The sequence below is a fragment of the Parasteatoda tepidariorum genome, chromosome 5 (assembly GCF_982258835.1).
Source record: "Parasteatoda tepidariorum strain Cologne lab strain chromosome 5, Ptep-v5.0, whole genome shotgun sequence".
NCBI classification, from domain to species: domain Eukaryota; kingdom Metazoa; phylum Arthropoda; class Arachnida; order Araneae; family Theridiidae; genus Parasteatoda; species Parasteatoda tepidariorum.
Window position 1 is genome coordinate 78419849 of NC_141759.1, and position 12988 is coordinate 78432836.

General features: G+C 32.5%; 1 protein-coding gene across 3 annotated transcripts in view; it reads left to right on the top strand.

Annotated features, from left to right (window-relative positions):
• The window catches only part of LOC122268410 (uncharacterized), a 30338-nt gene extending 17913 nt beyond the window's left edge, over positions 1 to 12425 (top strand). For all 3 annotated transcript variants that reach the window (XM_087164343.1, XM_087164342.1, XM_087164344.1), the window contains exons 4-5: positions 9584 to 9828; positions 11648 to 12425. In XM_087164343.1, coding sequence (XP_087020469.1) covers positions 9584 to 9828; positions 11648 to 12163 — 761 coding nt within the window. In that variant the 3' untranslated portion in view covers positions 12164 to 12425. The remainder of the gene's footprint in view (positions 1 to 9583; positions 9829 to 11647) is intronic.
• Positions 12426 to 12988: the final 563 nt, after the last annotated feature.

Genomic DNA, 12988 nt, shown 5'->3' on the forward strand with positions numbered 1-12988 from the left:
TTTTTTAAGTTGAAATAATAATAATTATTTGTCATAATTTCTGTAATTGAATATTACAATTGTTTTATAATAGTGATTAAAAATAACGATTTTGATTAGGATGATTAATATAAATATTTTTGATTAAATAATAAGTAGTAATTGGATAAGATTTGGTAAATAATTTTTCATATAACAATTTAAAAATAAGATTCCTTTTATTCTATAAAATTGATGTTTACATAAATTATTTGAAAAAAATATTTTTTTTCACAGCAATTGGTTAAAATAATAATTATTATTTAATATTTGGTAAATTTTATGTGAACTAAATATTTTGATTCTTATGCTTTTGAATCAGGTCATGTTTAATAATTTAATTGATTATTTTGTTGAAAGGTTATTGAATTGATTTTTAATATGTATTGCCAATGTCTTACTCTCCTATATTGCTAAATTATTCGTGTTCTAATATATTATACTACAATTGATTGGTTTTTGAAAATGTTTGGGTATTTATTTGCACTTTGAAATAATTAATGACAATATTTTTTTTTCTAATGGTTGATATTTCTTGTTTATGCAAGTATATCGTTATATGATTAATTTGAAGGGTTACCTAATTTTTTAATTGTGTTTTTCTTGATACTTAAATTTATTATATTTCAATGTTTATATTATTTTCATGAGGTTATCAAATGGTTACAATTAGTAATAATACATGTGTAATTGATACTTTTATTAGTTAAATTTTTTTCATTAGATGACCCCAATTCAAACCCGTAATAGAACATATTCTAATCCAATAATTATGCCTGACAACGTAAATAACATAGAGGCCAATAGGCAAACCCCTAAATTCAATTTCAATAGTCCAGAATTTTCTGGAAATTCTCAGAACGTAGAGTGGTTCCTCAACCAAATTAAAGATCTAGTAAAATTAAATCAATTTGATAATCCGGCTGCATTATACTTATTAAAATCAAAATTGTCTGGGGCTGCTCTCACTTTTTTTCAGAATTCACCTGAATGTAGGGTGGTCACAAAGTTCGAGGATGCATGTCAGCTGCTTCAAAATTTTTTCAAACAAGAAGATTCTTCCTCGGCTGACTTGGCAAAATTTCAGGCAATCAGCCTTTTGCCCTCTGAAACTATCAAAAATTTAGAATATAGGATAGATTCTCTTGCCCATAAGGCATATAACTTTATAAATGACCAAACTGCTTTGTCTCGGATAAAAGCCATGCAGTTCTTATCTGCAATCCCTTTGCACCTTAAGGAGACTATTCTCATTGAGGGAATACAAGATTACCGCGAGATGGTCAAAAGGGCCAATCATATTGTGACAATTCAACAATCTTTAGCTGGATCGGCTACTCCTTTAGTCGCAGCTCATGCGGTGACTCAGTGTGCTTCTGCTGCACCTGATCAGCTCACCTTAATTTCAAAACAACTCGAAATGCTGACAACAAAAATTGAGACTATGCAGTCTAATTGTAATATATGTTCGAAACCCCACAGCACTAAATTATGTCCCCTTTTAATTCACCCTGTACAGAACCAGGATCGGGTTGGACATGAACAACCTCGCCCAACTCCAAACCTTCACTGTGTTTTCTGTAATAGGTCTGGGCATATCATGAGTGAGTGTCGAACGTATCTCAGACATTTAAGACAAAATTCATTTGGGCCATTGGCGATGCATTCTTTTCCGCCACAGTTCCCCATGGTTTCTCCCAGGTTCACTGCACCGCAGTATCCACCGCCACCGATTCCTAGTCAAAATGAACAATTTAGACCGAGGGTTAATAATACTAATTATAGAGGTAACAATCCTTTAAACTCTCGCAGGAGGCAGCAGGGGATGGCCCTGTCTTCTCATCCACCAAACCATCCAAAATTTTTGATATAAATGAGTTTATGTCAAAATCGATGCATAACTCAAATGTTACTATTAGGGAGTTTTTGACTAACTGTAACTATAAAGAAAATACTGAACACATAAATATTGTTTCACATGAAAGTAATCTTCCTACAATTGCTTCTAGCTTTAAAAATGTTAATGTAAATTTTCTACTCGATAGTGGGTCGTCAGTCTCATTATTGACATTAGATACTTTTAATGCAATTAGGGCTCATAATAAAGTAAAATTCTTATCAAGAAAAGTCCAAATAAGAACAGTTAATTCTCAGCTTCAATTCTCGGCGTGTGCTGAAATTTCCTTTAAAATCCATAATAATTTTTTTCGTCATCAATTTTTTATTGCAGATATTAAGAGTGATACTTTTCAGGGAATTCTAGGTTTTGATTTTCTAAGAACACATAATGTTCTTATTAAATTCCAAGACGAGTTGGCGCAATTTAGTAATTTTTGTATTCCTTTAAATAATTTTGATAAGTTAGCTTCTAATCATACCAATAATGAACAGATTGATGTAGTTTTAAAAAATAAACTCACAATTGAGCCAGGCGAGACTGCCATTGCCCATTTAAGAATTAATTCTTTTGCTAATCAAACAAATAAAGAAGTGTATTTCACACCTACTTATAATTCAAAAATTAATATTCATCCTTCTATTAATGTTGTTGACAATAATGTGTTTAATACAATAATCCAAAATAATTCTGATAACACTGTTCATTTAAATAAAGGCTTGAATATAGGTAATATTATTTGTAATTTTGTTGTCCAAAATAGTAATGATGGTAATAATGTAGATTTAAATGATTGTACTAATCTAGAACAGTGTAATTTAATTACGGCTTCTCAGGATATTTTAAATTTAAGAAAAGATGAACTAAAATCTACTGATTTTGATTTAGCACATTTAGACACTGATCAAAAATTAATTCTTCAAAACATTTTATTGGAGAATTTTGCTGCATTTTCTAAAACCATAAAAACTTTAGGATGTACTGATCGTGTAGTTCCCTCTTTAACATTGAAAAATGACAATGCAATAAAAACCTTACCATTTGAAATTCCATACGCTTTAAGGGATGACATTAAACAAGAATTAGATGAATTAGTGGAAGCCGGGATTATTCATAGGCATGTTAGCCATTGGGCTGCTCCACTAGTCTTAGTCAAAAAGAAAAACTCGGAAAATAGTCAGGGAAAACCTAAGTATCGTTTAGCTTTGGACTTAAGATTACTTAATGCAGTGGTAGAAAGCTCCACTTACCCTTTGCCTAAAATAAGCACTATAATTAATGAAATTTCTGCTTATAAATTTTTCACTAAGTGTGATATTCGAGAAGCCTATAGGCAGGTTATGCTTCCTGAACACCTACAGGACATACTAACTTTCACTACTCCTTTTGGATCCTTCGCTAATAGACGACTCGTTTTTGGCCTCAAAACGGCAGCGAGTACTTTCCAGGCTTTAGTAGACCTAATTATTGAGGAATTAAATACTGAGGGTATTAAAGGTATCCACGCTTATCAAGACGATTTCCTAATCGGAGCAAATTCCTTTGAGGAAATGACTAATAGAATATCAGCGTTACTTAAAATTTTAACTAAATATAACTTAACTTTAGCTCCTAATAAATGTTCTTTCTTTAAAGAGTCTGTTGAATATCTTGGTTTTGTAATTTCCCATAAGTGTATAACCCCTACTTCATCCAATATAGCCAAAATTACTTCATTTGCTACCCCTCGTAACGCCAAACAGGTTAAGAAGTTTATAGGTGTGTGTGGCTTTTATCGCCATTTAATTCCAAATTTCGCCCAATTAATTGCTGTGTTGACTAAAGTTGCTACAAAGCAATCTAAATTTAAATGGACTGACGAACAACAGCGGGCATTTGATGCATTACAGAATGCATTTTTTTCGAAACCTTTTGTTCAGTTACCCGATTTCAGTAAACCGTTTTTCCTAAATACTGATGCGAGCAAATTAGGCATTTCAGCTGTTTTGATGCAGGAGCATGAAGGATCTCTTCGCCCTGTCTCTTTTTTTAGTAAGGCTTTGTCCAAGTCTGAGAAAAACTATCCCGCCATCAAATTGGAGCTTTATGCAATTTTTAAGGGTGTTACAGCATTTAAATCTTATCTCTATAATAGAAATTTTACAATTCTGAGTGATAGTAAACCCCTAAAACATTATCGCAAGGTTACATCACCTGCTGATATTATCACACGTTGGTTGCTTGCTTTGAGTGAATATACTTTTGAGTTTATACATATACCTGGTCATGAGAATGTGTTAGCCGACTGGTTTAGTCGTTCCCCTGATCCTAATTTTTGTCAACCTGCTTTAAATAGTAATGATTCTGAACTAATTTTACCTTTCACTGATATAAATGAAGACCATGTAATTCATGCTTTAACTAATAATGACTCCCCTCTTGAAATTTCTTTAGACACATTTAAATCGGAACAATATAAAGATCAAAATATTCAGGAAATTATTTCTCTTTTAAACAATCCCACGTTAATTAATCAATCTAAGACTGAACATTTCTTTTTAAATGATGGTATATTAATGTATGCCACTGAGGTTTTTCCTCATAAACACAGAATTGTAGTTCCAAATTCATTAAAATCTAAAGTGTTAAATATTTGTCATGTTTCCCATTCTGGTATTCAAAAGACGTATGAGCTTGTGTCTAAAAGATATTTTTGGAAAAGTTGTTACAGTGATACCTGTAATTATGTTAAGTCTTGTGAATTATGTATTAAACATAAACAGTCTGCGAGCAAGCCTGCTCCTTTAAAATCAATGTGGCTACCTCAGAGGCCTGGACAATTTGTCTCAATGGACATTGTAGGACCCATTAAGAATTGTGGATATATTTTAACTTTCATAGATCATTTCTCTAGACATTTAATTTTAAACCAACTAGTCAATTTAACCACTGAGACTGTTTCTAAACATTTAATGAATTATATTACTCATTATGGTAGAATGTTATACCTATTAACAGATCTAGGCACTCAGTTTAAAGCTGAGGTTTTTGAATTAATCAATAAAAAGTTAGGCATAAAATTAGCCCATAGCAGTGCTGCTCATCCTCAAAGTAATGGAATGAGTGAACGCATTAATCAAGCTATTAAGTCTTCTGTTTTAACTTTACATGAGAAAGGTGTGTCATTTGCAACCAGCTTATTAATTCACCAAAATATAGACAATGGTTCAATTCACTCTTCAACCAAATTCACCCCTAACTTACTTCATTTTGGTCGTAATTTGGCCTTAATTTTTGATTGTTTTGAAACTAGTGTTGAACCAATACATTTGGATAAATCTCACTATTTATTGGAGACCTTAAATGAACTCAATATTGCATATGAAAATGCTTACCATAATTCTGAACGAGCTCAAGTCAAACAAAATTCGAGACAAGGTGCGAAAGCAAAATTAAGATCACTAAATATTGGTGATATTGTCTATTTAAAACATACTAATGTGTTTAAACCTAAATTTGATGGTCCGTTTACTATTTTGTCAAAATTTAATGATGTGGATTATGTCATACAACTTTTGGACAATACGAAGGCACCTAAACTAACTGTTCATATAGACCGTTTACGTCTATGTCCTCATAGGAGGCAAAATTTGCTTTTTCATCCCTCTTTGGATACCTCCCCTAGTGTAATTGATAGTGATATGACTCTCCCTAAGGCTTGTCCTTACAATTTAAGAAGTAAATAATTTTTTTCTAATAAATTTTGTTTGAATGTAACATTGATATGTGTGATGGGTGTTATTTGGGTATCGGTGTATATGATGCTGGCCGTCATATCCGCGGAACATGGGGATCCTGTAGTACTTGTCAGGCAATACCAGTGATTTTTTGGTTAAATTTTTTTGATTGATATACAGTTCTTGTAACTAATTTTGTCAATAATTCTAACATTTTTTTAATTGAATGAGGTATTCAAATTGTGATATGGTTTGTATGGTGGATGATGAGCAGTGCCCTCCTTTTTGCGACTCTACAAACTTATAACTATGGGTTCGTGTTTGTGGTTGTTCATGTCTAACTGATTGTAATTTTTTTAACAAATATTTCATGGTAATATTTGTATTTTTTTTAATTACTTAAACACATAATTGTAATTAATTAATGACGTCTGATTTTCGAATGCCAATTTTTTTGTTTTTCGACCCTGTAGTTCTGTACAGTATTTTTTTTTCCTTTTCTAGTATGTCATAAGTCACTCTTATTACATACAAATTTTTTTGGATTTTTGCAGAGTGTGAATTCTCTTTGCATTAGTAATGTATACAAGTACACCTCATTGTACATCTCAAGGTGTCACAACGGTTGTTATGATTTTTTATTGTTTTGTGCTATGTTGTTTTATACAAATTGTTGATGCTGAGTTTGTTAATTGTATATTGTTCAGCAATTTTTGTTAGGTAATGCTTTTTGTAAGCAATGTGTCAAGGCCTTGTTTTGTGTTTGTTTTGTTTTAGCAGTTTTTTTGGTCAAAGTTCTGTGAGTCAATTTGTTGTTTTTTTAAGTGTTAATATTCCTTGCAGTTTTTGTTAAGTTTAATGTTTTGCCTAGGCTTTTCCTGTTACAACTAGTAAATTTAATTGCAAATTTTTTAAAATTTTTTTTCAAGTCTAAAATTAATAATTTTAATGCACTTATTGCTCTCACTAATGACTTTGATTTGTTTCAGGTATACATTTTGATGTGTACTAAATTTTTTTGTCGTTTTAACTCGGATTACTACTTATCAATCTTGTTTGATTGGTTTCAACTTTTTTTCTCAAAATTCACTTAATGGATTGATGTACAAAATGTTGTACAAAGTTTTTTTTCGTTTAAGCTCGGAGTATTGTCAGTCTACAATGGTAGCCTGATTTTTTTTTCGTTTGTTTGCAATTTTTCAATTTTTTTCATAATAATTTCCAGCAAACAAATCAATTTTTTTCAATTCCTTCTTACAAGGAATAATTTGAGGTAATGTCCTTTACCTCAAAAATTGCTTTTCCACTATTACTAAGTGAGATTTTTTTTTTTGAATAATCAATTATCCATTTTACCTCCTTAATGTTATTTTCTTTGGAGAAGATTTTCTCAGTCTACTTCATGTAGCCTGAATTTTTTATACGGGTGTTATTGCACTTATAGGCATTCACGTGCATCAAGGCATATGTTGTTTAAGTTTAATTTATATTGCATGTGTTGACGATTCATTGTCAAAATGTTTGTTTTCATGTAGCAAACAATTAAGATTGTTTTGTGTTTTTTTTCGTCCATTTATCAAACAATTAACATTGTTTGGCCATCTCACTAATCAAGATGCAGCCATGTAAAGCTGCTTATATGTATGTGTTGTTATGTGTTACTAGTTCTTTGTATGTCTTATGTTTGAGGCACAGCTTTTCTCATTTCAGACTCTTACTATCAAAAGTTTTGATTTAGATTGTTATGTAAGCATCTGACTATTTGTAAGTGGAGTAGTGGTGAACTGGAGTTGCAGGCTGTTAGAACTTAATTTCATTTATAAATTTTTTTGGATTATTATCTTTTTTTTTGGCAAAAACAAAAAAAAAAAAAAATTTCTTCAAAATTTTTTTTCTGCAGTGGGGGGTATAATGTGACATTAGGTCACAGCCTAATTTATAAATATCCTTTTTTTTAATCAATAATACTAATTCTTTTGACTTAATTTATAATTTTGTAATACCTTTCTTTTGTTTCATCATCTTTCGTTAGCCCCTTAAGCGGTAGCGCAATTTGGACATTCTCCCCCTAAAATTCCTTACCAGCTCCTTAAAGAGCCCCTTTCTTTCGAGAAGTTTCCACCCTTTTTTTTCTGAGAATTCCACTGGTCGTCGGCATCTTTCATCTCCGCGTGTTTGTTGTGTTTCTCAACCGTAACTCTTAACGTATAATCAATTTTTCGTCTCAACTCGTGATTTTTAGATAATTTAACTTTAACTTGCACAACATGCACTACAACTTCAACTTTCAGTTTTCGTATCTTATAAAAAGGAGGAGCGCGAAAGACGAATAGCTTTCGATAATTTGATGTGCAGATAACTTGCTGCCCTCCGCTTAACGGAGTTTTTAATATTTTTTTGCTCCCACCTCCCTAAGGTGGAGAAGCTTTTTTTCGAAGGATGGCTTCCTTGCGCCATCTTTATTTGATGTTTGGCTTTGTTCTCTGAAAATAACTCATCTACCGCCATGTTAAAAATCTGCTGTCCTTGTCATTGTCGCTGATGAATGCCTACTAAAAGAATGTTCCTGATAAATCGGAGTAATGCCTACTAAAGATACCTCCTGCTTATAAATCTCCAGTTTTTTTAAGATGACCCTCTGACCAGCCACCGACAGTGATGGAAATCGTTCACAGTCATTTTCTAACTTCATGATAGGAATATCTCCTGCTTATTCCAGTTATCACTAGTTACCACAATATTAGGATGTCCCATTGATGATTCCTTACCTGAGGTGCCTCAACATGATGATTTGTTTAACTTGTTTTCCTCCAATAAAACCACAATGATTTTTTAAAAAAAAAGAACTGGACTAATTCCTTTTCACTAGCCACGGATTGTTCTGTTTGTTTCATCCTAAACTGGACATCTTTTTTTTATGGAGAAGAAGGTATGTTTTTTTGAATATACTTGTTATCTTCTGGAACGTATTTTTGAAGAAGAAAATTTACTATTTTTCTGGGTTAGCCAAACTTCGTAAATGTACCACTAACTATGTTTCACCCGGCCATTAATTTTTTAGTTTTTTTTATTTTCTAAATTGTTACCATTTTTGCAACTTTTTCATTTTTATTCTATACCCAACCGTAACAGGGCACATGCCTTGAAAATAAAATACAATTAACTGACTGCCAACTTTTACACTTTTCAAAATGGTGTTTTCCTAGTGGTAAGGTAAAACCAATGAAATTGAGATATGTACACTTAATATTGACACTTAAAATACAATTAACGCTGCTATTAACACTCACTCTTAACACTTAATATGAGCACTTAACGTAAAATTATGTTGGCGTTACGTAAAAATTTAGGCAATACATAAAAGCACGAGCTAGCAAGCTTATCATTGTACATGTTTAAATTATTCAAATGTCAAAATCAGTTTAAACCGCATTTATTTAATGAAGAATAAAATGTGATTCTATAAATTTTACCTCAAAATTAATGTAATAACAAAACCTTCCGGGAAAACAGGAAGAATGCAATTACATGCGCGGTATTGGTGTGGATTTAGGTGACGAGGTGACGTCTCTCAGCCCCCAGTTTTAATGTTCGTTGGGTGGCAGGGTACTATTTGATCAATGAATCTCTACCGGTCCGCAACCAGAGGTTGCAACCTACTGGCGTAGAGTGCGCTGGCTACAATAACCTATCATTCTTAACACTTAATTATTAACACTTAACTTGCTATTAACACTTAACACCTACTATTTACACTTATTATGAGCACTTAACACTAAAATTCAAAAGTAACTGTTAACAACAGTTATAAAATAGCATATTGTTCGATTCATATGACGAAAAAGCTTTCGTAAACCAGCCTAAAGTTTTACATTTTTAAATCCCACCTTACAAAAGTATTGTGATTAATGGTTAACACATTAACTTGGAACGTTTATTTGTTTCGTTTCAGAAGAGTCGAAGGAAGTCTTGAAAAATCTGTATTATTTTTCTGAGTTTAACTTGAGTGATATGGAATCTGAGAAAAAAGCGAAAGAAATGTTTAACTTAGCCATTGAAAAACAGAAGCAGACCAGCCTTCGAGTGAAAGCACTGAAAGTAAGGAATAAAAGAATGGACAAACGTTTAGCTTGGTTAAAAGAAAAAATAAATAGAAAGAAAAGTTTCCTGAGCGAAGAAGAACGCAAAATATTGGAGGTATTTTTATTTATTTATTTATTATTTCAAGATAAATCTGTTTCACTTGTCATTGGTAAAAGATATAAATGCAATAGAAGTCCATTATAGCAACAATCACAATAGCAGATGGGATTGTTGTTACAGGGAACTTGTAGCTAGAAGCAACTACGTTTGTAAAAAAATCGATATTCAATTTTTACGAAACTTCCTTCGTTTTTGACGAAACCATTTCCTGGTATATGAGCCGAGCAAACATTTCGTCAAAGACTCGAAACAACAATCGTCACTTCGAGGTAACGGATTTCGTCTAAAGAAAAGGAACATTTCGTCATTCTAGTTAATCACCCACAATGCAATGCAATGCAATGAGGTTCTGAGTAGAGGAACTCTCACATATATTTGATTCTCATATCGTGATTTGTGACGAAACGCGAACTCTCAAATATGACGAAAATGTTTCCTCTACTCGGAACCTCATAGCATTGTGGGTGATTAACTAGAATGAAGAAGTATTTCTTTTCTTTAGACGAAATCCGTTGCCTCGAACTGACTATTGTTATTTCGTGTTTTTGACGAAATGTTTGCTCGGCGCATATACCAGGAAATGGTTTCGTCAAAAACGAAGAAAGTTTCGTAAACGTGACAATACCGCTGAATGTTGATTTTAGAAGAAGGGAAGCAAAGGATCATCCAGTTGAATTTGCCGAAGGTTGCCTAGACATATTTACTTTGCTAACATAAAGAATTAAATTTGGATGGAAAAAAAAAAGCTGAAATGTTACTCGTTAAATTTTGTTACCAGACATGAATAAAAACTTCTCCTCTTTTGGAGTTTTTAAGTTTGATTTCGCCCATTTAAACAACATAAAAATATATTTCTATAAAAAATGTTTTTGTCCCTATAGTGGAAGGCAAGTACTTTTTAACTCGTTATAAACATTCACTTTTTGTATCATTAATATTAATGTTTCGACGTTAACTTAGTTGTCGTCATAGCTTACTTAATTAGCGTTTGTCGCAGTCGTTATATCGGGGTTTTATTGTGTTTCATTTTATTTGCTAAAATCTGATCAAAAAGTTTCCGTTCGAAGCGTTAAAGTTCAGATTCGGTATGCTAGCTATACCAAACCGCCTTGGCAATTTAGGTTATCATCTCATAGTAAAAAATATATATTAATTTATTTTAAATATTTCTGCTGACTGAAGACTTGAATGGAGAAGTTCGAAACTGCCTGCTTCACTTTTTCGTCCAACCGGAAGGGTTAAAATTTCGAGGACTTTTTAAGGATCTGAATACGAGAAAAACACACAGCTTGAAGCCCACCCAGCTGGTCTAAGAAGTAAAGACTACCTTATGTGCAATGCTGAGTACTTGTTCCAATCTCTTCGTTTGCACGAAATTGTAGAGCTAGGACGGACGGAGTTTTGACAAGGTCTTGTTTTGAATTTATACATATGAGTGTATAATGTGTTTATCGAAGTATTTGCTGCTCTTTTAATTAATTGTTTATGATATTTTGAACATATTTTATGCTAGATACCCACTTCAGCCCCAGCTTCTCCTGAAAAAAAAAAATCTTGTAATACCTATCCTGATTTAGTGTTGAAAAACTCTAAAAATTCTTACTGAATAACAAAAGTGCTGGCGACCACTTAACACTAAGTAGTATCAAAGAATATTGTTTTTCTGAAACAACTATCATGATCCAAGAGTTATTTATGACGTTTCACTACCCCACTTCAGAGTAAAGTAGTTCCCCACCAAACCCAAAAATGCAAATTTTTTTTCTTTTCCAGCACAAAACAATTATATACAACTTATGTTTCTTTTTTATAGGAAGATTTTATAGTCTCAATACCTGATAATAAAACACCATCCACATTGCTGCAAGTGCCAAAGAAGAGGAAAATAGAAAAACTTTTGATAGCGCTGCCAGAACCCAAAAAGATTGAGGAATTGAATTCCGCAGCTATTATAACTCCAGATTTACCAGGATTCTCTAAACCAAGTTCATCTAGTTATTTCAAATCGGGTTCTTCCGTGTCTGAAGTGCTATCTCGAGCAATCAAACAGGAATCACATGATCTTCCAGATATTCTGACAATCCCTGTAGATAAAAATCAGAAGAATTTTTTACCAAAATCTTCGGCATCGAGTAATGAAAAATCTCCTTTTCATCATATGGTTCTGCAACCAATTATTAAGCAGGAACCCTTGGATTCACCTGACTTTCAATCGAAGACTTCTGTAACTAATAATCTTTCACCCGAACTGCTTCCAAGTAAAAAAAATTCTCTGTGTTCATCCGTTGTTTCAATTAAAGAAGAACCTTTATCAGAAGTAGACTTGTGATATTGTTGCTTCGTGTTTTTTGAATTTTACCTGTTAGACTATTAAACAGGTACCTATGGATTCTACAGATATTAAATCAAAGACTTCCAAAACTAATAATCTTTCACTCGAACTTCCAATAAGAAGCTGTAACCTATGTCTAGAAGGTTTGTGATATTGATCAATATTCATTGAATTCCATTTGCGAGGGAGCGTGCTTTTATATGTGATTTCATTGTAAATATATGTTTGTTTTGAATTAAAACACTTTTTTTACTATTAATGATTCGTGTTTGCTAATTTGTGGTTAAAGGTTCATGTATTCACTGTAAAGATTCATACATGTTTACGTTATATTGAAAATTGTACGCTGCAATCCGCGAAAAAGCAGAAGGAAATTCATTATAAGCATTATTAAAAAGTCGTACTTTATTGTTCTTTTTCCAGGTTAACTAATATTTGGGTGTTTTAAAATCAATTGAGGGATTACTTTCCCGAATAGCTTGATCATTACGGTACAGAAAAATAATAAAGTAAAACTGATAATACGCCAGAGTAGTTACCAATATATAAAACTTTTTTTTGAAATTTTTTTTTAACGTCAGACATTAAACTTTTGATGCCAGCCACAGATGCTCGTTCATATTCACACATCGGACAACAAAGGATAACACACAGAGAAGCATCCATGTCTTGAGCGGTATTCGAACTCGCAACCGTTGTCTTCGCAGTCAGGCAGGCGTACTGGTCGACCTCCTGGCCGGCCTTCTTGCATTGTAACAGTGGCATGGTAGCCCAATGTTTATAATATCGGACTTAACATTCGAGAGGGACGAGGGTTCGATC